The sequence below is a fragment of the Nothobranchius furzeri genome, chromosome 9 (genome assembly GCF_043380555.1).
Source record: "Nothobranchius furzeri strain GRZ-AD chromosome 9, NfurGRZ-RIMD1, whole genome shotgun sequence".
NCBI classification, from domain to species: Eukaryota; Metazoa; Chordata; class Actinopteri; order Cyprinodontiformes; family Nothobranchiidae; genus Nothobranchius; species Nothobranchius furzeri.
This window is the reverse complement of record NC_091749.1, coordinates 50,164,357-50,191,027: the sequence shown is the minus strand read 5'-3', so window position 1 is coordinate 50,191,027 and position 26,671 is coordinate 50,164,357. Positions and strand designations below refer to the sequence as shown.

The following is a 26,671-nucleotide window of genomic DNA, read 5'->3' as shown; positions in this document are numbered from 1 at the left end:
AAAAAGCGCTTGGACAATTGATAAAGCGAGCGCAGCTCTGAGGGCATCCATGCTGTCGGCTAGTGTAAACACAGGTCGCACACGTGATGTCAGCATTTTTGTTGTTGAGGAAAGTGACGTTGCGGACCTTAAAACTCCAGTTTTGTCTGTCCACACGCAGACACCCAAAACGGCGAAAACGCAGATCTTCACTTTGGCCGGAGTTTTTAAAAAGATCCGTTTTCGCGTGAAAAAACTCCGTTTTCGTGTGGATGACAGGCCTAAACATAGAAAAATATCTATGTTTTGGCAAATCCCCGGCTACGTGTGGACAGGGCCTCAGTTACTAGTTACTGTGATCTCCATTCTTGGGTTCTTGGTTTGCTGTCAGTGCCCTAGAGTTTTGATTTAGATGAAAGATATAGATAAGTTATGCTTTTTTGCTTCAAGTTACTGTTAAGGTTGGTTTATGCTTGACGCATCCGCAAGTTCCGCACGGCGAAATTGCGTCATTTTAACAACCACGCCCCTCCACCGCGCCTCCGCACGGCCCAAAATTTCCGCAACGCGCACCTAGGAAAATTTCTAACCACGCAGAAAAACATGGCGGACCGACAAGATCTAGTATGGCAGAGGTTCGTAAATACAGACATTTGTATGATTCAGCTCTCAAAGATCACCGTGATCGACATGTTGTTAATAATTCTTGGAGAGAAATAGCTCGCACTGTCGGAAAAGACGAGGACGCTGTTAAAAAATGCTGGAATGCCGTATTGTAAACAGCAACTTCTACTTCTACTATGGTGTAGTGTTGGATGCATGCCGTAGAGCTCCATTCTTCCCCCTACAGTTTGGGAGAATATTGGCTCACCGCAGAGACAAGCCGCATGAACCATAAACGCTGCGAGTTGTGAAGCGCGTTCCGGCCGCGAGCCGCGTCACCAAGCGGAAAGTGAATGTGTCAAGCATAAACCAAGCTTTAATCTCCTAATCCTCAGTTTAGCTTGGCTATTTCTTTTGTTTTGGAGGATTTTTAGTTGAGGAGATTTCTAGCTTGTTTTGTGGGTCGTTTTGGTTTGGTAATGGTTTAGGGTTATCCTTTTGTTTCCTTAGTGGTTGGTTTAGTTTAAATAGCCGTGTTTTCCCTTCTGGGTCTCCTCTCTCTGGTTAACACCACTTTAAATAGTTGTCGGTTTGCTGCTCCCTGTTTTAGCAGAGGGAGTTTATTTAGTTTACTTATTACATACCTTTTATCCCACTTTTTGTAAATAAACCTTTTGAAACAACCATTCCGTTAACCACCTTCCATTCACTTATTTACCATCACAAACAGACACCATCCATCAGTGTTCATTCCTTTTTATTTTATATTATTTTATTGTTCTCTGTGTTCTCCCCTCACCACTCCTAGACGCCAGAGGGGACGTAACACAGATGCAGAGTTTTTTTTACCTTTTTCGTGGACAGAAAGGACAGACCAGAAGTGAGCGTTCATGAGCGAGAGGGAGACGTAGGAGAAGTAGGGAGACGAGCATAAACTGCAATTCGTTTGTTAGCCTCTGGTGGCATCAGATTAAAAAGACTCCCAATTTCTGCTTTTAAGCTGCTATTCAGAGATTTCCCCTTTCAGGAATTATGTATGATTTTTCAGAAATTCATAAAAGTTATGAGTTACTATATCACAGTTGATGTAATGTAGGAAATACATCTTTTTTCTTTTGCTAAGCCCACCCCCGTCCTGTAGAGCTCCATGCAATATGAACTGAATGCCGGTCAGCACTAACCAATAGCGTTAGTCTACCTCTTTCGTACAGATGTCAATCACAGAGCGTGCTCGAGCATTTCAGGATGTACCAGTAGTCAGAAGGTTGTATGTTCGATCCCGACTCTCAAAGAATGCTGCTGTTGTGCTCTTGGGCAAGACACTTAACCCGCCGTTCCTGCTGGAAGGACTGATGGTGTTAGTGTACGGCGGGCCTCACCTCTGTCAGTGCACCCCAGGACAGCTGTAGCTACATTGTAGTTCATTATCACCAGCGTGAGAATGTGTGGACTGATTGTGTTGTAAAGTGCTTTGGGGGGTTGTAGAACCCTAGAAGGTGTTATACAAATATTGGTCATCATTTACCTCGGTTGATGGAGGTTGGTGACCTTTCTCATGGACAAGTAAGTCTTTAAAATACAAATATTTGAAAACACAACATAACATGAGCATAATAATTGTAAACAAGCAATGTTTTAGTTTTAGCTGGTTAGAGGAGTGTGTTCATGAACAAGATTCAGCTGCAAATACAGAAGTAAAAGTGTGATATGCTTGTCAACCACTAGATAGTGCTATCAGATAGGACAGAAATGATGTGGACAGCTCCTTTCAATAGTATCAAAACAATTTAATTTTCAATCTTATTTTCAGCAGGCAAACATCTTTTCAACAATCATCCTGAATAAATAGCATTTGTCATTAAATACAGGACTAATAACTATGATACCAGATACCAAAAAAAGATTATGCACTGTTTTGCTTTTAGGATAGGAGAAAAGACCGGACCAGAGAAGCCAGTGCTTGGTAACCTTGCTTTTGTCCGTGTCTTGGTGGGTTCTAGGGCTCTAGAAGGCACTACATCAAATACAGGAAATTTACCACTTATAGTCAAGCTGAAGCCGTAAACAACCACAGATAAAGAATTAGAAATAAAAGAGTAAAGTGGTTAATTGAATCCTGTCCAGGCAAACACCTAAACAAGATCAACATCAGGTATGTTCTACGTGATTGTTAAAACGTGCACTTCTCAGCTAATAAAATGAGTCAAATGCAGAGGACCTATATGGGTGTGTCCAAGAAAACCAGTTGTATAAACACTACAAAGAACAAGCTGGTTTAATCAGAGTAATAACTACCACCACATCAAATTATACTGTCAGTACTGCCTCTGTCATTAGAATCCAGACAAGAAAAAACAAAGATGTTCCTTTTGAAAATTACCTTTAAAGGAAACAAAGCATAGTCAGAACATACTTTCTAGGCCATGTCTGATTCCAATCAAGTTTTCAGTTGTTTTTTTTAAGTAATTTAGAATTAGGGCTTCTCCCAACACAGAGGGCTTTGTCTCTTGATGGACAATGCAATAATGTAAGTAGGCTCTTCTTAGAATAGAGCCCTCTAGATCAACCACCAAGCAACAAAAGAGGAAAATCATGCTGGCCTAATTAGCACAGGCTTTTAGCAGAATATTGTTGATGCCTGTCTCAGTTAACTGCGGTCCATGGAGATGGGTCCCCTGGTCTACGTGTGGAGTTTTGTTGTTGTTGTCATTGTCCTCCCTTAGCTTTGCTTCAAGGCTTAAAGAATAAATCTGGTCTTTGGGAGTGGCTGCCATAGCCCTCAGGCAAAGTCACTGTAGTGCTTGTTATTTGTCCTCATTAACTTCCCTTTGCCTCATTTCTTTTAGCTGGTTTGTTTCTAGATTATTTTACGAAGGGCAGTTGTTTGAATGGTGCCGTTCTTTCTAATTTTCAATAATAACCAGTAGGTTATTTGAATTGTGGCAAACAACATCAAACTTAATGAGTTACGACTAGAGGCATAAATGTGCAGGAGCAAAGTTGTATGAAGCCGTCATTATTTAAGAACTGTAGCAGCACAACACAGGTGATGATCATTCAAAGAATTCAGCAACCCAGTCTCTTTTGAGCAGCTTTCGTTCTGTTGATCATCTTTATCATTCCGTGCGGTTACATGTGCACGAACTGACATCTAAGTCGATCCAGGCTGAACTTTTGATAATAAGCTAGGAGTCTTTATCCTGGTTTACATGCGCATTAGAAAATAAACCTCTCATGTAAAGTTTGTTCCACTCCGTTATAGTAGGTGACGACATGCACGTTTTCATGTTGGCAGTCTTCCAGTTAGCTCACAACAACACTAATAGTAAACAAACGCTGGCTGGAGTGAAGCAGACGGAATTGAAACAGGATATGCACAATGGCTGAAGGAATGGACAACAATGCTGCAGCACGGCTTATTTGGGACGTACTGTCCCATTTGATTATGTTAAGCCTAATTTATACTTCTCCATCTGCGTCGGGACAGATGCACGCAACGCCATTATCCATCCTTTCAAGGGCTTTCCGACAGGCTTGCGAGGACGGACGGAGTCGAGCTCTGTTTACTAAACATCTGCCCTGTACGTCGAGATGGAGAACGCAAGCTTGTGATTGGTCAGGACACCGCTGTCATCTACAGCGCCACCATTACGCCCTCAAAAACATGAAGAGAGCTGAGGATATCTAGCGGCAGACACGAGAAAGTATGAAGAATACCTCGCAGAAAAACTCTAAAAGTATAAACGTTTTTCTCCGTGAATGGAGGAGGTAAAAGAAACGCAGCAGGCATTTTATTCGTGGACGGAAATTAAAAGAAATGTCGGTTTAGAGGTGACGAGCGCATAAAGAGGTGGAGGATAATTTGTCTGCGTTAAAAAGCATCTTCAATTTTAAAAAAAACACAATCTCAGACCGGATACATGACAGGATACCACAGAACAGTGCTACGCCCTCTATTGTCCTGGTGGGGAATTGCTTTGCAACACTCCCCAGAAGACAGAGAAGTATGAGGGCAAATTGTCTCAGTCCATGCGTGTGTATTTCTCCCTCGTGGAGCTGACGGAGAAGTATAAATTGGGCTTTACACGTGTTACTTTGTGGCTTCCGCAGTCTCATCACTTCTGGAACGTGAGCGTCCAAATGGTTCAGTTCGGCTAAACCATTTACTAGCAGAATGTGTTTGGATTGCTACTGCATTATCTGGATGCTTCAGCTGAATTAGAACAAGTTCACCTTCAGCCAGACTAACTCGTTTACATGCATTTGAAAACAACAAGGTGAGTCTTTTTAGGGCATTACTTGGGTTTTCTGATGTGCATGTAAACACACTGACTGTTTTACAAACAATGCCCTAAGCTGCATCAGCTAATTAAAGCAGTCTGTATTTAGCAACAACATGTAATCGTTTTTTTTTTTTTTTTTTTTTTTTACTGTACTTTCAACCAAATACAGATTAAATCAGATCATTTAAACTTCTGGGTTAGTGGGTGGTATGATGATAGTGGATCATCCAGGTAGAGCTGAAACAACTAATCGATTTAATCGATTATAATCGATTATTAAAATAGTTAACAACTTTTTTAGTCATCGATTAGTTGTTTAATAATCATATTTTACCGCATAAAGTCTATTTTTTACCACAATCTGACATCGGTTACAAGCTGTTAAATTTGCCGCCAGTGTGTGGCAGTAATGAGCCACTGATCTACCAGTGGAGCCGTAGAAGAAGAAATGAGCCAATGGGTGCCCTCGGTTTTCATGACGTATCACGTTACTGACGCTCATCTTGCTGTGAGAGATGGCGGAACAAGAGGAAATACGGAAGAAAAATAGAAGCGACAAAACTGAAGAGAAACCCCGGACAAAAACCTCACGAGTATGGGACCACATTTGAGACGAAAGCATGTGGGGGCTGATGCAGCAGAGGAAGAGCACCGCGGTCAAGTGAGCCGTCATTTGGAAGAGCCAGCCCGGTAAGTAACAGAAAATAAACAAGCTGGACTTAGTGTTTTAGCTGAGTTCGTTATAGTGGATGTTAAACATGTTTTTTTGCCGCGTCAGTCTGCGGTGTTCTACTTCTGATTGACTAGATGCAATCGTGAATCTCCTCCGTGTTGTGTATCATGCGCTTGCCAAATTTAGCACGTCTGTTTATAAGAATGTTCTCGTTAAGAGAAAAACGGCACAAACCCATAACTATGTTCCTCATTCAAAAAAGGACAACTCCGCGGAGAAAAATATACAGACAAGCTGTGTCCAGGTGAATATAACGCGGCATAGTTGTACACTTTCAATTTTTAAATACAGGAGAAATTCAGAAAAAGTCATTTTTTTTACTATTAAAAGGCTGTTTTACTATCTAACGCTGTAAAACGCCTCACAACACATTTTTATCATGTTTCTTAAACAGTATTACACAAAATAAACATTTTTCACATTTCTCTGGCTAATTTAAACACTCCCGACTCAAAGTAAAAACCTCATGAGCTTCTTACTTAGAGCTTTTTAATAGTAAAAATGTTTTACTTTTTTTCTGAATATCTCCTGTTGCGGGCTATTTTGTAGAACGTAACCCTCAAAATAAATGATCACTGTATATTGTTAATTAATTCAAATAATATAATATTGATTTAGTGTTGTAGTGTGTGTGCTGCTTTATTTTATATGTGTACTTATTTCAGTCTATTTGTGTTTCTTATGCAGAAAAAAACAAGCAACGATGGACAACTACATGGGGAAGAAGACACTCACCCCCCAGCAATTCATACCACTTACAAACTCTATTCTAAACATGCTGGTAAAAGACATGAGGCCACTATCCATGGTGGAAGGAGCAGGCTTCCAGCTAATGCTAAAAATTATTCTGGACTGATATTTTGCACTGTTTAGCTCATTTTATACTGCTGACTGTGTTCATGTGCAATAAAATAGATTGCAGTCAACTGCACAATTCTCTTATGTTTTTTTGTTCTTAACTGAAATGCATCCATCACTTGTATAGGTTAAATAGCTAAACAATAACAAACCGATTAATCGATTAATCGAAAAAATAATCGACAGATTAATCGATTATGAAAATAATCGTTAGTTGCAGCCCTACATCCAGGGTTTCCCCCAGAAAATGAGTTGTGCCTGGCGGCATCGGCCGTCGGGTGGGGTCGCGTGCTCCGTCCCGCAGCGCTCCTCTGTGAGAGCGGGGGTGGGGGTGTGGGGGTTGCACACGTTCCGCTGCTGTTTCTCACCAGTATCAGCTGATGGAGGGCTCTCGTTTCGCTGCGCCGTTCGTGTCAGCGGACACGGTGGGGTCGGGGAGGGGGCGGGGCATGACGCTTAGCCTGGCGGGTGGGCAAGCAAAGCTTGGCGGTCCGCCAGGCTTATAAAACGCTGGGGAAAACCCTGGATCATCAACATGTTGACAAGCTGTCAGTGCAGAATGATTATATGTTCTGTCAAAAAAACAGAAAAGAACCTGTTTAGGGACTGTTCCCATGACCGTTTTGGATGTGCAACAATGTAAACCAGGTGACTCAGGTGGTCCAAACGTTTGGTTAATTCTAGGGTTTTTTAAACATTAGCAAAAAGTGTGGTTGAAAAGTAAATTATAATTACTATAAATGAAGATGAAATCTTACAACTTTTTCTATGCTAAACATCTCTCACATGCCCTCTTTCTTGAAGTTTATATATTACATTTCGCCGCTTAATAGACTATTTAAAATACTTGGGCATTTACAGGGAGTCAAAGCAGGTTAAGATTTCAGTTGACCATTTGATGCTTACTGTAATCAGAGGCCTGCAATTACAGTTATTAGTGGCCATTGAGTCCCAGCTAATTCAGAGTACAACCTCACCAATAGACAACGCTGAACAAGACATTGTGGTCAGTAAAGTCCAGAGTTGTACCTAATATATACTGTTCAATTTGATAGTTAATTTTAAGTAAATGTAGTCCAAAAAATCCCAGTTTTTGTTTGGTCTTAAATGGCTTGTTTTATAATCACATTTCAAGTTCATCAATGTGATACTCATCGTAGGCTCTGTGACTAACTGTGGGCTTTTATCTCACAGATTTTGATAACGGCACAGTAAATACAGGACTTGGCTCATCATGAGCCACTATCAGGCACTAATAAGCTCAGTTCTATTCTGAAGGTGCTGTTACTAAATGCCAAGTGGGAGTTGTAGTATTTTAAATAGCTGCCTGTGTGCAGGCCAGCTCTTTAATCAGTCTCTGTAATTGCCGGGATGGACTTTGAACCACAGACATATTTGTCTCCACTTTTCATCTGTGGCTAAACAGCGAAAGGGGGGAAGGCAGCGAGTGCTCAGGCTCGGCCAGGCTACGGCTCTAGTCCCGGCCCCATGAGCAGCCAAGCATGGAGGAGGAACGGATGGGTCACGAACAGAAGAAAGTGTCCTGGTTGGGAATGCGATGAAGAGTGAGATGTGGAATGGAGGGGGTGGAGAGGCATGGAAAGAAGAAGGAAGAAAAGAGGCAGTGGACAGGGAGGACATGATGGTACACAAGTCTCCCAGTGGTGGATTGAGAGCTTGAAGGAGCCCAAACAGGGCTCTCCTCTGAATACTAAAAGCTTTCATGGAGGCAACACTGCGACAGAGACACAACTCCAAAGTGCCTCCTTTGAGGCCCCAGCAATATATGGGGGCTTTCAACTGCTTGTGCAAGAGTAGGTCTAATTGGAAGTTGAGGCAATACAACAAGGGGTTAGGGAGGTGGAAACAGAGGAGCTAAGGAGAAGAAGAGAGGCAAGGAGGGGTGCTTGATTTAAGAGGCCATTGTTTCAACAAGTACATTCTGCCTCCCTCTCCTTTCTCCTCATGGCCTCCCCTTCAGATGCCCACACTCCACAGAGTCAAAAGGCGGCATTTAGCCCCTGTGAACGAAGAGAAGCCGGGCTTGTTTTGACACTTTGTCCTCCTTGGCTCCTGTGAAAAGACCCTGCTTCTATGGGCCACTCAAGTTCATTAGAAAGTACAGCGCTTTCAGCTGCTTCCCTATTCCAGCTCCAGACCTCAAAGGGGGCCTCCAAAGCCCTTCACTGTTTGTTTAATAAAGACCCCTACCACCTCCACAACTGGCACCTCCATTTCCCTCATTACAGACCTGGCTGAGTTACTGCCCGCAGAACACGGGGTCATTGATTGAAAATAAAGCAAACTGTAGATAAACGATATAAAGAATGAGTTTTAAAAGATAGAGCAGAGGGATAAGCATAAAGGGCAAGTGGCACCAGCACGTTGTAAAGCAAGCAACATCTTTGAGAATGTGTGTGTGTGTGTGTGTGTGTGTGTGTGTGTGTGTGTGTGTGTGTGTGTGTGTGTGTGTGTGTGTGTGTGTGTGTGTGTGTGTGTGTGTGTGTGTGTGTGTGTGTGTGTGTGTGTGTGTGTGTGTCCGTTCAGAGTCAGGTGTCAGCTCTCACACATTCAGCTGACATCACTGTGTGTCAGGACTAAGGGGACGATAGTCAGAGATGTCACTCTAGAAGGGCAAAATCACTCTGAGATCATACGAGCCCCGAAGGAAGTTTCAATCCCTCCTGCGTGAGTGGTAATGTACAAGGACATGTTCGCTGTGAGAAAGTGAATTTGTAATGAATACACCTTTAAAGGCTGTTCCAGAGACACACGTGTGTGTGTGTGTGGGGTGTGTGTGTGTGTGTGTGTGTGTGTGTGCGTGCGTGCGTGCGTGCGTGTGTGTGTGTGTGGTTATAGTTAGCTTTGGACAACTGTCGAAAACAACAAGATATGCTGCACATTCCAAAAGCTATGCACAAGCTTTAGCTGAAATTTGTTTCATTTCATCCTTTATAAATATGATTTGATGACGGCATGGAAAATATTAGCAGATCAATAGAGTAAATACAAACCAGGGTCTTATGATTGTCCTAAGGCTGAGAACATGGGTGGATGTGTAACAAACAGAATTTACAGTAAAAAGTCACAGAACTGCTTTAATCTCTACATGTATTGTAGCTAATCTGTGATTCTCCAAACAATCAATGCAGGTTTCATTCCCCACTTTCCAATGAGATGGCTGCAGCTTCTCGTATCTGTGAGATGTGAGAGAGGGGACGGGGAGGGGACAGGAGAGGGAAAGCAGAGACATGAGAGGACATGCTAAAGCTGTGGAGAAAAGGTCTGCTGCAGGTGTGCAGCAATTACACATTTATCACGAAGAACTAAGATCATCTTACCTAAACAAATCTCCACAGAATGTCTGATTTGGATGAAAATTGTGAAGCATTGTAATTATGCTGTTTATGTCCCACTTAGCAACAGGTTTTGTCTCGTAAATCATTTGTGTTGATGAAGACGATGAGTTACTAAAGAATATGTGTTAATGATTAGAGGTTTTGAGTACTACCATGGATGTGTTATAACCATACAAGAATGCTGAACAGCATCTGGATGTAATTAAAACCAAAAGCTCTCAGCTATGATCTCTGACACCCTCATCAGAACTGCCAAACACCAACAGATTCAAATTAAAGCAGCTTTCTGTGTGCAATATTCTGTTTCTCTGGATGTGGACCTAATTCCGTAGCGCAGCAGCATACCTCCTACTGGTTTCATCAACACCCAGAGGAACATCAGATACCCAACAGGTGCTTCCCTGCAGTTGTAGGATCACAGCGAGGTGTGGGAGGGAAATACGACACTGATCTAACCGCACACTTTGCACACTGCGATCAAAAAGTCCCAAATTCTTTCAGCTGTCGTCCTAGAGCCACACAACACACTAAAATAAGTCTGAGTCTGACAGAAGCCACCAGCTATGACATTCAGACTCTCACAATTGACACTGATACTGTAAATGTAATCATCTATAATTATACTCTAGATTACTTCTAAACATGATCCTTTCGAAAGTTGCTAAACTGTTTGAATGAACGTTTCCTTATTTCTGCGATGCCATGGTGGAAACTCAAGAGTGTTGGCAAGGACGTGCAGAGATCTCCTAGTGTGGGGGGTCCCTTTTAAATCATATCACATACTCATCTTATCGGAAGCTAAAGATGGAAGCTGTGAGTGTGTGCGTGTCCTAACCCTTTGCTTTAGAGGGCTGTCTGTGCATGCGGGCATATTGAAAGCAGTCTTTCGGTCACCTTTTGGAGGTAATCTAGGAGACAGCTGCAGGCCCCCATGAGGAAGTCCCCCACTGATCATGAATAATCTAAAAGAGGTAAAGATCCAGAGCAGGAGAGGAACAGAGATAGAATCAGGTGAGCTGGAAACAAAGGGAAAACAGCCCACAGGAGAATAGCAGCAGCTGCATAAATAATCATTTCAAGAACTAATGTGGTGAACTTGAAAAAGAACAGAAAAAAAGTCATGCTGTGCTGAGTTGAGATTTCTCATGCAATACAGTCCTGTTTGCAAACCTTTGTGTAACATAAAAGCATACACTTTTTTTTTTGGTCAAAGCAATTTTGAAGTTTAGAGATTAAAATAACTGGAACTAGAATAAAACTGATTTTATTTGTTTTTAAAACAAAAGCAGAAGTCATTTTCATTCTGAATTGAAATATTTTCCCTAAACTGGTTTAACATCTCCCTATTCCTGGTGCTATCCGACATGGGATGAGGGTTCCTCCACTCCCTGACCAGTACTGAATGTAAATGACTCCCATTACATCACTCTGGATGATTTCTCAATTCCCTGTTTAGTTTTGTTGCCACAATCTAATTAGTTCCTTTTGAAATGCATTCTCTTTTGTTGCTCAATCCAGTCGTGCAGTTAGTACAGACCAAATTCAGTGTTGATCTGCGTTGTTCTCTTTAAGGCTGATAGAGAGAATCTGAAACAAGCCAAACTAGGGCTGCAGCTATAGAATATTTAATATTCAAATATTCTATAGAATCCTCCATCGAGTAATCGAATATTCTATTTGGCAATGTTTTATACTGCACCTTGGTACTCCTATACCTTACGTATTGCCTTGGTACTCCTATACCTTACGTATTGTGTTGAAGTGTGGGGCGATACTTACCAGAACACATTACATCCTTTGATCATATTACAGAAAAGAGCAGTGCGGATCATCCACAAGGTTGCTTTTTTGGAACATACCCATAATTTATCTACACAGTCAAAGCTGCTAAAATTTGTTGATCTCGTAAAATGTAATACATTAATAGTTCTATATAAAGCATTCAATAAATTATTACCATCTAACCTACAACGATTTTTTATAACTCCAGAGCGAGTTTATACCTTAAGAGGATTTGGATATTTTTCACTGCCGAGAGCCCAACCACTCTGAAAAGTTTTTGTGTGTCTATATGTGGAGTGAAACTCTGGAACAAACTGGACTTACAAAAAAAGCAATGTCGAACTGTCCATCAATTGAAATTGTTATATAAACATCAGGTCTGGTCAAAATATAGAGATGAGAGTCTTTAAATTAATCTGTCATTTTACTCTGTCTCAAAGCATAACATGTGCTTACGGTAGAGAGAATTATAAGACACCTTTCGTCAAACTTTTTGACAGGTCTATTGTTCTTTGACCTTTTTGACCTTTCAGTCCTATTTGTGTGTGTGTGTGTGTGTGTGTGTGTGTGTGTGTGTGTGTGTGTGTGTGTGTGTGTGTGTGTGTGTGTGTGTGTGTGTGTGTGTGTGTGTGTGTGTGTGTGTGTGTGTGTGTGTGTGTGTGTGCTTACAACCATTAATTTGATGTGCTGCTGGACAGAGAGTTTTACACAATAGTTTTAGTTCTGGTCAAAAAGTGTCAGTGAGCTGCATGTAAATAACACATTTAAACACAAAGTTTAAGACTGAACATACGAAATCCAACGTGAACATCTCAAAGAGAGTATTAATGACATAGACAATGTGTCACTCTGAAGAGTTTGTGTGTGTTCAGCAAAAGGCTGCAAAAGTTCATGCATTGACTTCAGCTTCTGTCACTCACTCAAGAGCTAGCAGACCATACCATATTTAGGTGAGGAACATATCTGAGAGGTGGCTTGGTGCTTCATTCAGCTCCTCGTGGTTCATCATTTTTTCTTAGAGCTCGGCTTTTCACCATTCGGACAGATCTGAGCTTTTAAAGAGTTATACACAATAGGATTACACTCAGAAGGGAGGGGGGCTGTGGGAACCGATGGGCTATCACAAAAAGAAACTTCACACGCCATTACACACATTAGCCTATGACGTGGGGAATCATGGACATCTGGACACGTTCAACAATACGCCATTGATGATGCGGCGTGGGGGGTCTAGGCCATCTGGACGATCAACAATACACATGTCCATTTGATTAATGATACGGAAGGGGGGGCAAAGATTGAACAATACACCTGTCCATTTGATTAATGATAGGAAGGGGGGGCAAGGTCAAGGGTCAAATGAACAATAGGACTGAAAGGTCAAAAAGGTCAAAGAACAATAGACCTGTCAAAAAGTTTGACGAAAGGTGTCTTATAATTCTCTCTTACGGTTCCTTACAATTGTTGCTATATTGTCAGTTAAAATTGTTGGTATTTGTCTTTTACCATTGTTGATAGGAATTGTGGTCAACGGTAAAATTGTATAATGTAAAAATGTAAATTGTAAATTACCTGTTGCCTGTGGTAACGCCATCATGCTATAAAAATGTAAAAAGAAATATTTAAACAAAGTAATAGCAAAACTCTTATTTGGTTTTTGACTGTATGGGGATTTGGGGGTGGGATTATATGTTTTCTTCCTCCCACTCCCTTTCGGGCAGAATAATATGGCCATGTATGTTTATTCCTTTGTATAAAATGATTATATTTACCTTGTTTACTTAAATGTGCCATTGCCTGAAATAAATAAATAAATAAATATTAAATAGTAAAATGTTTCTAATGAAACAAGATTATAGTATGCTGTTAAAAATGTAAAAATAAAACAACAAAATTATAAAAGAATCAACAATATATATTAATTTGCTGTCCTCTAGTTTCCTCCTTCACAGAAGATTTTTATAGGTAATAAATAATTTATGGAACCCCATTTGACTTATGTATGTTTAGCATTAGCTAATCTGCCCATAGTTTAACTCTTGATCCCAAACTTTGAACCATTTCTGCCTTTTACAATGGCTTCTGTCTTTGCTGGTTTCTATCTATATTTTCCTCCACTGCATCTAGATGACCACATAGTGTGCCAGTAAAATGTGTTCAGACTGTGGTGTGCACACATTTTAGCTTCAAATCAGTAAAAAATTAATTGAGTAATTTAATTAATCAACTCATTCGATGATTCGTTTCAGCCCTATTTTAAACGCAAACACAGTCACGGAACACTTACCCCTCCCCTCAAGTATCTTCCCTGAGACGCTTCTGCCAGAACCGGAAACCCAGGATGGCAGAGGAAATTAGATAGTGCTAAACACCAGCCGCTGTTTTCTAAGTCCAAACGTCTTTTGTTGTTCGTCACTTCAAATGGTGTTTTTCTTTTTGGGACTCTGGTAGTTTGTCCTAAAGTTGAAGTGTTAGCAGCCAGCTGCAGAACCTCTTACACCAGTGTTCTGTTGCTAAATACATGAGTGTGTAATGAATGGAGGACCCAGTGGAGTGAGGTTCAGCAAGACCGACTAACACATGGTCCAATAGTTGCTTTTGGTTTAAAACATGTTATTGGTGTAGATTATTTAAACAAATGAAGGAGAACCACTTCATATTTTTTTTTACATTATTTTTTATATCCACAATATATTCTAGCTATACTATGTTAGAACGTTGTTAAAAGGTATGAAAGCTAATTTGTTTTCTAAATTTGCCATTAACAAACTTTTGCTTTACAAACACTGACATTAAAGGACGACATGTTGATAACCAGCTCAGTGGCCTAGTGTTATGAGTGTGTGCCCTAAAACTGGATGATCAGGGTTCAAATCCTGGTTGGGTCACACCAAAGACTAGAGGCCGACCTTTATGGGTTTTTTAAGGCCGATGCCATACCGATTTTTAAAGGCATTTGCTGCAGATGGCCGATATCTACAGTCGATTATTAAGGCTGATATACACGTTTTAGCAGCACACTGATTGTGAAAGACAACTGAACATTCACTGTGTGCAATATAAATTAAATAAGTCAATAAATATCTTAATATTTATTGAACTTCATATATAAAACAAACTCAAAACATAAAAAAAAATTAAATGGTGGCGTATATTTGGGCTCCAGTTCTTTCTGACTTCAATAGCCTTTAATTTGCCACTGTAGCTTTTCAAGTTGTTTTCTCTTTTTAATGTTGAATATGTGCTGATACCCAACATACACATGCATTATGGCTTCAAACGCCAGCAGAATAAAGTAGGACAACCTTCCTTTCCCTCGCCAGTTGCCATGGTGAATGGTGGCCGACCTTATTTGATGATGGCTTTTTCTGAGTCACAAACGTGCCTAATTCTGAGGGAACATACTCTGTTGACTCATCTCAGATGTAACAATTAAAAAGAAGAAGAAGAAATGTTTCCCATTAAAAGGAATGTGAAATGGAGGCTTGGCTGTCGAGTTTATTAAATCTTGTATAAACTTTAGAACTGATCTGATTCAATATTTTAATAGCTCTTTGGATCAAACTACAGTTTGAAGCTTTCAAGGAGTGAACGTGCGCCATTTAAATCCAGATTATCATTTCCTAATGGAGGAAAGAGAAAGTGTGTGTGTGTGTGTGTGTGTGTGTGTGTGTGTGTGTGTGTGTGTGTGCGTGCGTGCGTGCGTGCGTGCGTGCGTGCGTGCGTGCGTGCGTGCGTGCGTGTGTGTGTGTGTGGCTATAAAAAGACAGCATTGGTTAGCTGAAGATAAGTCTTCTAGACAAAATCTTAAGTCAGCGCACTGACATCCTTCAGCAGAGAAAATCTCGTCTCCCTCCATGATGGTGGGCTGTTTGTGAGCTGCCATACAGTTAAGTAAAAAAGCATGTGTGCACATACAAACACATTGTGCTCATGATCTCAGGGTACTGAATGAGACCATGTCCAGTAAATGAAGAAGAATGTCTTTCACTGGCTGTAGAGTTATTTATATATTGAACTCTCACCCATTCTGTTTTTTGTCACACTTGACAATGTGAGAAGACAAAGACGTTAACTACCAAGTGTGCAAGCAGATGTAACAAGATTAGCTTTTTTTTGCTTTTAGATAAAAAAAACAGGGAGTTGTTCCAACTTTTCCTCACCATGAAAGAACCAAAACCAATCAACATCTTAACCCAGCTGATGTTTCTGTTATCCACACTTGTTATCTCATGAGTCTGCGTGTTTGGCCCACTTGGCACATTAAAGATGAAACAAGCAGAATTATGGCTGTTCCCAGTAAAAACTGAAACCATGCAGACATTGGTATCAAACAAATGCATCATTTTGTTTGCAAAAAGATGTTCCCAAACAAAACAAGACACCATCTTGTTTTTTATTTATTCATGACTAAAATCCCATTAGGAGGGTATGAAGCCTTTCGTCTCAACAATCTGTTCATGCCCTTTTTCAGATAGACCAGAGTTTATTGTCCCTGCAGATGCTTTTCTCCTTAGCCACAGAAAGTGAGGAAGGCACACACTGAAGAATTAAGGTCCTATGGTTTTCCACCTGAGTGTGTTCTAAATGCCTTTGTATTTCTGCTCCGCCCACACTGGTTGTCCTCAGACAGCAAGTCTCCAGCCCTGCTTATCTGTCTGTCCTCTACAGCAGGCCCCCACTGAGACAGAGAACCAGAGTTTATTACAGTTTCCAATAATCTGCTACCCCTGAGGAACTTGGCTTCATACGTGCCTTGTAACAAAATAACCATGCACAAGCTCCTTCGATACCAAAACTCAGAAGGGCTGCTAATATTCTGCTTAACAACTGGTAAACTCTTGAGTATTAGTATTTCAAAAAGTGATACAAAAAAATCACCTTTGGGAAGTTTTTCATTCAATTGAAACCAACATAGAAAGTTCTACAATAAAATGTGTTTTTACTTTAACTAATTTTCACAACGTTATTCATAGATCTCACTGCCCTTCATGCAAAGTGCTGAAAAACTTTGCTTTTGAGTTCAATCATAGCAAACCAATCAAACCACTTGAGACACCTCAGCCAAACAACTGCTGAAAGTATAGCCCTTTTTACAAGACACACCATGCCAGCAAATCCGTGTAATTTTACCGCAACGGTGCAAGTTATAAACGCACCATGGCGACAAATTTTGCAGCATTTGTTTTGCCTCGCTTGGTAGTTGAGGTGGAACACACACTGGAAAAAAAGCAGAACTACACCTGACCTGTTACAGAGCTTCTGATGGTCCAACAAAAAAACCTTCCATGTGCTAAAAAAACAAGCTTGATTTTTAACAGTTCTCTGCTAAGTGTTTCCAGATGGCTTTCCCCTGCATTTACTTAAAGATGGTAACATTGAAGTAGGCAGAAAAGTTTAACTTTTAAATGAAACAACCTTGTAGCAATACTTTTGTGCAACACACCCTTTTTCTTAACCCTCTCAGGCTCATAATAAGTTTTGATAAAAGGACGAACAACTAAGTCCTTCAGGGGTACTTCTGAGTTTAGAAATGCTCATGAAATACGGATGTAGAGTAATCAGGTAGGTAGGTTTTAATGTTGCAAATCTGCAACGCCTGCCTCCAGAGGGCTAAATGATAGTCTTATTTATTATGTATAAAGCTTTGTTTCCTGTAAAGCAAAGACAAAATAATAATACTGTTGCACCGTTATTATAAACAATATGGCTAAAACATATTTGAAACTCTTAAAATGCCCTAAATTACACTGCCAGCTATCCCTAAGCAGACTGGTATACCGGCTACTGCTGTGTAACTTAAGGAGGGATTTACTTAGGGATGGACAATATATTGGCATCAATATTGGTATCGGCCGATGTTAGTCATTTTTTAACATATCGGTATCGGTCTGATAAAAAAATAAATCAGCCGATATCATCAACCGATATTTTTTCCATCTTGTCACCATTTGTTGGACTGTTTCAGAGGGTGAGGGGGGTGATGTGTATTTGTTTAGCCAAGTGATCAGTGAATGTAATAATCTCAGAAGCGTAAATGTGTGTGACGTGTGTTAATAATTACGTAAATTCAGCTTTAATAATTTTTATTTTGTACAAAATCTGCAGATTTTAGAAGCATTAATGTCAGTATATCTGTATCTGCAATTATCGGTTATCGGCCACAAGAGTGATCTTAATATCAGATATCGGTATCGGCCCAAAAATTTCATATCGGTGCATCACTAGATTTAATGGTATTAAAAACCCACCCAACTCCAACAAACATGTCTCCCATCTTATTTTATGTGAAAGCACACTGACAAAGCTGATGGTGTTAAAATGTATCAGTTCTTCATATCAGCTGTCACAATGAGTACAATTGTTCTCCTACCTAGGTGCCTGCACTGCTTTACTTGGTTTGCTCGTGTGAACCATCGACATAAATATATGGACAATGGGTTTCCATAGGCTCCAATAACAAGTTTTTCTGCTAAAATGGGAGGTGGCCACCACTGCCATTTTGGCCGTGTCACAGGTTCCGTCAAGCCCAGACAATTCCATAAAAGGAAAGAGAGGTGGAGCTGAGGGTGGGGCTGTAAGGCTGGGAAGGACTGACGACACCCGGTCGAACTAGCTACAAGCTAACCTGAAGATAACCCAAAGCTAATGCGGAGGTGGGAGCTAAGCTAACGGAGGTAGCAACCTAGCTACAACCGGAGTTAACTGTGCACAACATCAGAGCTTCTGAGTCAGAGATACGCCGGGCTGACCGCTGGGTAAAACCGGGTGGAACACAGAGGTCTCGGAAACCTCCAGAAGCTGGCAACGCACAGCAGACAAGCGCTGCTGCGATCTGAGATGCGCAGAGCTGCCGCTGGGGAGAACCGGGTGGAAAGGTTTCCATCCCAGAGCTCCACAAGCCATCAGCCCACCGCAGCACACAGAAGCCGCGATCAGACAGAGATGCGGGGAGGGGAGAACGGGTGGAAAACATCGGTCTCCCGAGAGCTCCACAAGCCGATAGTCGGAACTCAGCTCCACCAACATGTTATATTTCAACCCATTTTCTAAAGTGCAGCATTATGTTAAATGCACTGGGTTTTACCCTATTACATTTAAATTTCATGGTTAAACAGTACATGTTAAAATCTAAGCTCAGCTTGGTAGTGACCTAACATACATAAATATAATTTTACTTACCGAAAAAAATTAAGTGGAGACTCCTTGGATGCTCTATTAGTGCAATTAATGCCACAGCAAATCATTTTGTCCAACAATTGCACAAAAAATATCCATAAAAGAAGACACAAACACAGAGACTCAAAATCCCGGAACAGTTTCCAAGCCAGACCGAGGCTCTACTGAGGCTTTTCCACGGAGCTAGCTCTGTGGTCACGTGGGTCGGATGCTCATTAATTATACAGAATTTTAGGCTTTTAATACACTTAAACAGAAGAGTGAGAAAAAAATTCACCCCCCTCAGAGTTGTCATGAGTGTAAACTAGATAATTTAAACAAAAAACATGTTTTGGTACCAGGCTGTAAACATGTTTATTTCTGCTGTGAAACTGGTATTTTTAACATGGGAGTCAATGAGGATTTGCTCGCTTCTGACACCAGCCCCCAGCGGATGAGGGTTGAACTGCAATTTATTTCACTTTTGGGTTTGACTCAATTTCAGAGCTGCATTGTGGGGGCCTGGTGTGAACTGAGCGTTGGCATCTGTGACATATATTAGAGCAATGAGCACAATTGAAATAAGCCCTCAGACTGTGGAATCTGGTTCTGAAATCAGAAACTGTCCAAAAGCCGAAAGCATACCCAGGGGTCTCTTACAGAAGAGGCGAGTTCTGCAGGACGAGGGCCAGGTGATTTAGAGGAAGGTAGAGAAACATGAGGTAGTAAGAGGGAGGTCTAAGAGGTCTGACATTTATTCAGAACAGAATGTTGGAGGGGGGGTTGCTGGGAAGCAAGTAATCACAGGCTATCTCTATTGCTACCTTGGAGGTGCAATTCCATCCCCTCCGAAGAGATGCACAAAGCACAGAGGGGGTATCAGGTGGCCTGTTCTGCTTTCCCCTGTTGTAAGCAACAACCTGGCCAACACCAACCTTACCCTCTAGACCTGAGGAGGGTGCACACATACACACGCACACACACAGGACACGCTCATTTAACATGAAAACATTACTCTCAGACACATTAATAAATACTTGACTTATTTTTCTCCTTCTGAATCCCCTAAAAGGCTTTAACTAATACCATAAAACCAGAGTGAAAGGCTAAATACACACACGTGCCAAAACAGTCAAATTCTGCCAAAATAGAAGGTTCTTTTTGAGAATCAAGCCACATCCTCCAGATCAACCACAGACAGAAAAGTACTATTGCATATAGAGTTGAATTTGTACCAACAACAACAATTGGTACACCATAAATCACATTGAGGGCTGGGTTACTCATAAACATCAACCTTGCAACACCATTAATACCGACACAATTACTCAGAAGACAGTTAATTAAATGTGGTCTTGGAAGGGTTTCAGCAAGACAAAGTCATAAATTTACATTCTAACTCTTGGTATGCAAAACCAAGCCTGTATGCTGGGTAAAAAATGGGCCATCTTAGTTGGTCCATTGTCAGGGGACTAATCAATCCAAAAAGAGGATACAGGATGCAAGAAAGGACACTGACGGCAGCAGCAAATAGCCAAAGACTCCCAACCTCTTCTTTTCAAGCCCTGTTGATAAAAACTCAGTGAGATTACTAATGTTACAGCTTAGTCCTAGCCCAAATCGTCGATTAGAAAGGTGTTTTTTCATTTTATGTTGGTTGATTTTAATTTTTCAGAATTTTCTTGTGACAAAACACCTTCTCTTCTCTAACACAAAATGCTGGTTAACGCTGTGTGTTATTTGGCCATTGGAGACAAATCTTTCATACATAGTTATAATGAGAAACATTGCAGTGAGCATAATTCACACCACCAAATCCAGCCTTCAACAGTCTTCCAGTAGTGTCTGAAAATGTATGACACTGGTCAGCAATAAACCAATTAAAATACAGTCATAAAGTGATGCAAAAAACTAGTTATGAAATTAATATGAGACAGTCGCAGTATCACCCTTAACAACGTTGAAGGCTACACGGATGAACATGAGGAGTACTCGTTTTTGGAGCTTGATACGGAATCTAATTTTAAAAAGTGTTAACGCTAGTGCATTTTTCTTTTCATCATTGGCATCTTGGGAATTTGCCAACTTGTATCCCTGTGACATTGCCATGTCCTGCTAGAGCAGTGTTTCTTAATTGCCCGGGGTCGCACGGGAAAATAAGGGGTGGGTGCAAAGGCAGGAGAATCCATGACAAAAAAATATTGTGAAACACTGTGCTGGAGTGAGACGTTGTGAAGCTTGACTCACTAAAGTCTTGGTCCTTCCAGTGCGCCACCTCAGTTTGCATAGTGTGACATGGAGAGTCCTTTAAGATGACTGAAAAATAGGGATGTCCCGATCCAATCACATGATCGGAAATCGGCCCCAATCACGTGGTTTCAGACTCGATCGGGACTCGGGCTTTACTTCACGATCCAAGCCCCGATCCGAATTTGGATACTGAGTTCAAATTACAGGAGAGCAACTTGGTTCTCCTTTAGGGTTGTCAGGCTTCCCTGACGCCCTTAACTTACACACCCAGAAGGAGCACAAAAGAGATCCAGTTTCTACCTATAATACATGGACTCAGCGTAGCGGGGATTCTTTTGAGCAGAGATGCAGAGAGCGGCAGGCAAACCGCTGATTATTCATGAACTCCAGCTGCGTTCTGCAAACGGCCACAGTAACATTTTTAAAGTTTCTAAGTGGCGTCACCAAAAAAATATACAATTAACACACAGTCATTCGTGTCCGTTCATTTTCTCTCTGCTAAGTTCTGTCTGTATTTGAGCATGATGTGTGGACGCGCTCGCGCTGCCCCCGCTGCAGCGCGCGTCACTGGCGCAGCCGGGCAGCGCGAGCGCACACTCAGCTTTTTTTGCGGTCAATAGATCAATTTGATCTGCTAGTTAAAAAGTTACTTGTGAGGTGAAAAAGAAGGAAGCAGGCAGGAGTTTTTCTGGAGGACTGGGAGATGCAGGAAGATCAGAGACAGACAGGACAGGAAGATAGGAAAACAAAAACCAAGAAAACAAAACAAAGTTCTTAAAAAATTAAATGTAGGTAGATTTATCCCACTACACGTTTGTACCTGTATAAAGCAATAACTTACCAGCATGTAGTATTTATTTAGTTGATACAATTCAGATCATCTTCAAAACTCCGTCCCATGCCCAGGGACATATCTAAGCATTTTGGGGGCCGAGGCAAAATAGACCCCTGCCAGGTATTTTAAGTTGAAGTGCTATCTGTTTTATATTAGACTTTTTATATTTGCAACAAAGTCCAAAAGTGAAGAATTTATGTTATTTATTACTTGATTGTTCAAGCTACCTCACAGAAGTGATCTGTTGTTAAAAATTAAAAGGTAATTAAATAAAAAATAAGGAACATTCTGGAACTGTTTATTCCTTTTCATTATTTTTTATTGTTATATGCATCGAAAGTATCAGATCGGGACTCGGTATCGGCAGATTCTCAAAATCAAATGACTCGGACTCGAGGGCAAAAAAACCTGATCGGTACATCCCTACTGAAAAATGTACAGTTTGAACCAATTCCCATTAACTGTCATAATAAATTGTCCTAAAATTAACTTTTTATGCTGCACTCCATCAAACTTCAAAATTTGACTTTTTAGGTCAAGTTTCCAATCATAACCTTTACATCTAAGTAACTAGTAAATGTCTTTATATTTAACCACTTTCCTTTCTACGCTACACTTTTTTTTTCATTTACCATCACTATTTCTTTCTCCTTTTTTTCTTTTGTTTGGCAAAACAAATCACCCTCAACCAAGAAGTAAGTTGTTTGGATGTCAGATTCACACAGAAGCAATTCCCTACAGCTCAAGCTTTGCTGTGCAAATTAAATATTTCATCTTCTTCCCAATGGATCTAAAATAATTCCCATGATGCTTTATTGGAAATGTGAATTGTGTGCACTGATGTTTTTAGTGGGACAATAACAAAGGTTCAGAGTGAACCTGAGTCCAATCAATAGCTGATCGGTAAATGAGGAGGGTTCAGTAGAAATCACAGAAGTGGGTGAGGAGTAGCACTGTCCCAGAGCTCATCATTAAACTGGAGAACACACTTGCCAAGTTGCCATTAGTCATGCTCAGGCCATTACTGCAAGGCCACTAGACTAGGCTGAGGAGGCATTTTGACCTCACACACATATAAGACATCAGACCAGCACAAACACAAAAAAAAACAAATTAATAAATGACAGCCCTGGGCCGTCATCCACTGCCAACTGGGACCAGCCGCTTGCCTTCATGAAGCAATTTAGGGAACACAGCATACGTCTTCTATCACGGACTCTTTCATATTTAAACTCAACAAACTGGTTTTTCTTCTAATGAGCAAAAATCACTTTAGAATTCATATCCTACACTAGCCAGAGACACCGTCTTAACAATGTGGGAAAAACAGGTTTTTGACCAAATGGAATACAGCTGTGAGTACTGTGGACTACCAAAGAAAAGTTAAACCGTTGATGAAAAAAAATTATTTAAAAATCTTGATTTTAAAAGAGGAGATGAACAACATCCATCAGCAGCGTCAGCTCATAAAAAGACAATCACTTGAGCTATGCCTCAACAGAAAATGCCAGGCCTATCACAATCAAACACAGCAAAGTCAGGTTTAATACATAACAGAGGTGCTGCACACATAATTGCTTTGTGACCGAACAAGTCCATAATCAAACCAGCACAGCCCTCAGATTAAAGGGGGGTGGGGGTGGGGGGTGGGGGTGGGGGGGTGATAACTACATCTGAAAAGATGAAAAGACCAACTGGTAATAGGATGTGGATGCTCCATTGTTGCTTTTGTTTTCAGTTGAATATTGACTCATATCTGGCTGACATTTTAGAGGCGGTCTCTTGGTGACATTTAGGAGACGTTGCACTCCGACCTCTTTTTCAGATCCGACTAGACAATTACAGATGTCATTTATGCTCCCCTATAAGGTTAATCTCTTCATGCAACGTCAGAGATCATGACACCAGGCACCTGTGTGTGTGTGCGCCAATACACTTTCTGCGTGTGTGTGTGTTTAGAAAATAGCTTTGGTGAATCCTTGCATTCCAGCGGCTGTTTCAACATGCTGTAAACACAAGGTGTTGGAGAAACATGGGGACCACTGGGGGTGGTGGAAAACACTCAGTATAAGAACAAACTTATTAAAACTGAACCAGCCTTGTCCACCTGCTATCAAAGCATTAGGAAATCCCTGGATCCACAAATTTAACTCACATCCTAAGTCTACATCCAACTGGTTTGTATAAATATATCTTTGCTTTAAGATCAAACAAAAGCACTGTACCTGATTTCCAGTGGGATAAGTTAGTCATAAATCAGCTATAACTAGTGATAACACGCCTCAGGATGAGGATTTAACAGCACAGAGCATATTATTACACCTCCACTGTAAAGCAGTCTAAATGCAATTTTGACTAACACAAAAAACACTTTTGGTAAATCTATCATTAAGTCATGCATGCACCATTCAGACCAGTAGACTGAAGACAACGATCACAGTGAACAAAAATATGACTTAAAATGTATGAATTGAATGTAATGAAAAGCATTTAATAGGTTAAACAGCCTAAAGATGCTAAAACTAAAGTACAGCAACAACAAAAATTGGTGCATAATAAGTAAAATTAAAAAAGATGAAACGAGCTCAAATGAAGGCACGTTGTCTACAAGATATATTTTCTTTCTAAAAATAAATTTTACCCTGTGTCCGCTAAACTTGTGTTTGTATCTGAAGCCATTCGCGGAGCTCGTGGAGGGAATTGAAACACAAACAGTGGAAAGAGAGAAAGCTCCGTCTCCCAGAAACCCCGCTCCTCTGCAGCCGCCTCAGACCCCGCTCACGGCGTCGCTCCTCGCCCATTGTCTTACCTGGATTCTGGCTGAGCAGCAAAGTTGCCAGAACGCCCCACAGCACCGCGGCGAGTTGCATCTTGTACCCCACTTTTCTTTCCTCTTCTCCGGGCTTCTCGCTCCCCTCTTACTCTTCCTCTCTAGGCAGTTAAACACAGACGTGCTTCTTTCACAGGGAGACGCTCCAGCTCTCCGCCTAAACTCATACCATGACTGACTTTTTATCCCCCTCGCTCTCCCCGACCTCCTCCGCCTCCTCTTCTTGTGTGATATCGCAACAAAACCGGGATTAAAAAGTTAACTCTGAGCGGAGCCACTCGACCACGGTCTCCAACATGTTGTGCTCCAGGTCCCGACGGTGGGGAAACCAGTAGGAGCTGTGGACTGTACCACACCGAAGCTTGGGGGTGATAACTTTGTCCACCGACATGTGTAAAAGTTAACAGGAGAATTAAACAGAGATAATAGCAGTAGCGACCTCGTTCTGTCTGTGTAATACAATCAAAGGAAACACTATCTTTTTTTAGGTTGGATGCCTCTACTTTTTAGCTAACCTGATCTCACCGGGAGTTCCCTCATCTCTCATAAAGTAGACTCGTCCAAAATCTCTGTTTGCGTTGTGTCATTGTTAGATTACGTCTTTTAAAAGGCTCAGAGCAACTCTCACTCTGTCGGGGTGGGTGGAAGTTTCTTTGCCGACATGAAAGAATCACACACGGAGATCAATGTAAGAAAAAATACAAAATGTTTATTTAAAAAGGAAACTAAGGTAAACGAAGGGCGCTGATCCAAACGGGACAGGGTGAACTTGGATTCTAAAAAGAACAGAAGAATAAACGGGGTGAACACAGGAAGCTGAGAACCAGGAAAAATAAACTACATAATGAAGATGGAGTGGTCTTAAGGTACTGGTGGTTGCAGATAATCCAGGACAGGTGGGTGGTGGAGAGCGGACGGCCAAGGAAGCTGAGCGACGCTGGAGGTGACGACACACTTTAGGCAAGAGAGAACAGGGGCAAGGATCCAGGACAGGTACTGGGGCAGACAAGGAAAGCAGAATGAGCACAAGTCTAAAACACAACTCCAGAATAATCTGACAGGACAGGACAGGATGTGGCTAGAGGTACCCAACGATAGAGTATCAACTGGCGCTGAAGTGTGGCAACACCGCTCCTTAAATCCCCTGGCCCTGCTGATGGAATCAGCTGCAGCTGCGACTCTCCAACACACCCACCTGCAAAACACTTAGGAGGAACAAGAGCCAGCAGAGAACAAGCAGAACCATGAAAATCCCCCCCCCCCCCCCCCCCCCACACACACACACACACCCCCACCCCCGGGACACCACCTGGCGGCCTAGCCACGGAGGAGGTGGCCTCGAAATCTCTGATGAGGAAGACATCGTCGATCCAGGAGCTCGGGATCCATTGACGATGCTCTGGGCCATATCCCTCCCAGTCCACCAGGAAGTGGCGACCACGACCCCGGGGGCAAATGTCCAGGATGCGCCGGACCCGGTAGCCGAGACCGCCATCTGAGAGCCGAACTGGAGGAGGAGGGTAATTAGGAGGACACAGGGGACTAGACACAACAGGCTTATCAGGGACACGTGGAACACGAGATGCACTCTCATGGACGGAGGCAGGGACAGACGGACAGACACCGGACTGAGGACTTCGGCGATGGTGTAGGGGGGAGAACTGGGGGGAGAACTTCCTGTTGGAGTCCCTGGGGTTAATGTCACAGGTGGACAGCCATACCTGTTGGCCTGGAGCATAGGCAGGAGCGGTACGTCTGCGTCGATCCACCAGTCTGCGGTACGCTGAAGGGCTGCCCGGGTCTGGGTCCAGGTGCGCCGAGCAGTCGGGGTCAGAGGGAAACAGAGGTGGCTGATAGCTCTTGAACGGGGACTGACCTGTAGCAGAGGGGACATGGTACTCGATCCATGCCAGTTGGTCGCTCCATCCAGAGGGATTAGAGGAGCAGACACATCTTAGCATCCTCCAGTTGACCTCCAGTTCCTGGTTCATCCGCTCACAC

General features: G+C 41.8%; 1 protein-coding gene and 1 long non-coding RNA gene across 8 annotated transcripts in view; both read right to left on the bottom strand.

Annotated features, from left to right (window-relative positions):
• Positions 1 to 25,244, bottom strand: part of lrp4 (low density lipoprotein receptor-related protein 4) — a 164,298-nt gene extending 139,054 nt beyond the window's left edge. For all 7 annotated transcript variants that reach the window (XM_070554915.1, XM_070554916.1, XM_070554917.1 and 4 more), the window contains exon 1: positions 24,650 to 25,244. In XM_070554915.1, the coding sequence (XP_070411016.1) occupies positions 24,650 to 24,710 (61 nt within the window). In that variant the 5' untranslated portion in view covers positions 24,711 to 25,244. The remainder of the gene's footprint in view (positions 1 to 24,649) is intronic.
• Positions 25,245 to 25,359: 115 nt separating this feature from the next.
• Positions 25,360 to 25,901, bottom strand: LOC129153052 (uncharacterized). The gene is made up of 3 exons (XR_011521617.1): positions 25,759 to 25,901; positions 25,541 to 25,666; positions 25,360 to 25,446 (listed from the first exon to the last, which is right to left on the bottom strand). It is a non-coding gene; the product is annotated as an uncharacterized lncRNA (long non-coding RNA).
• Between the last annotated feature and the right edge of the window lie 770 nt (positions 25,902 to 26,671).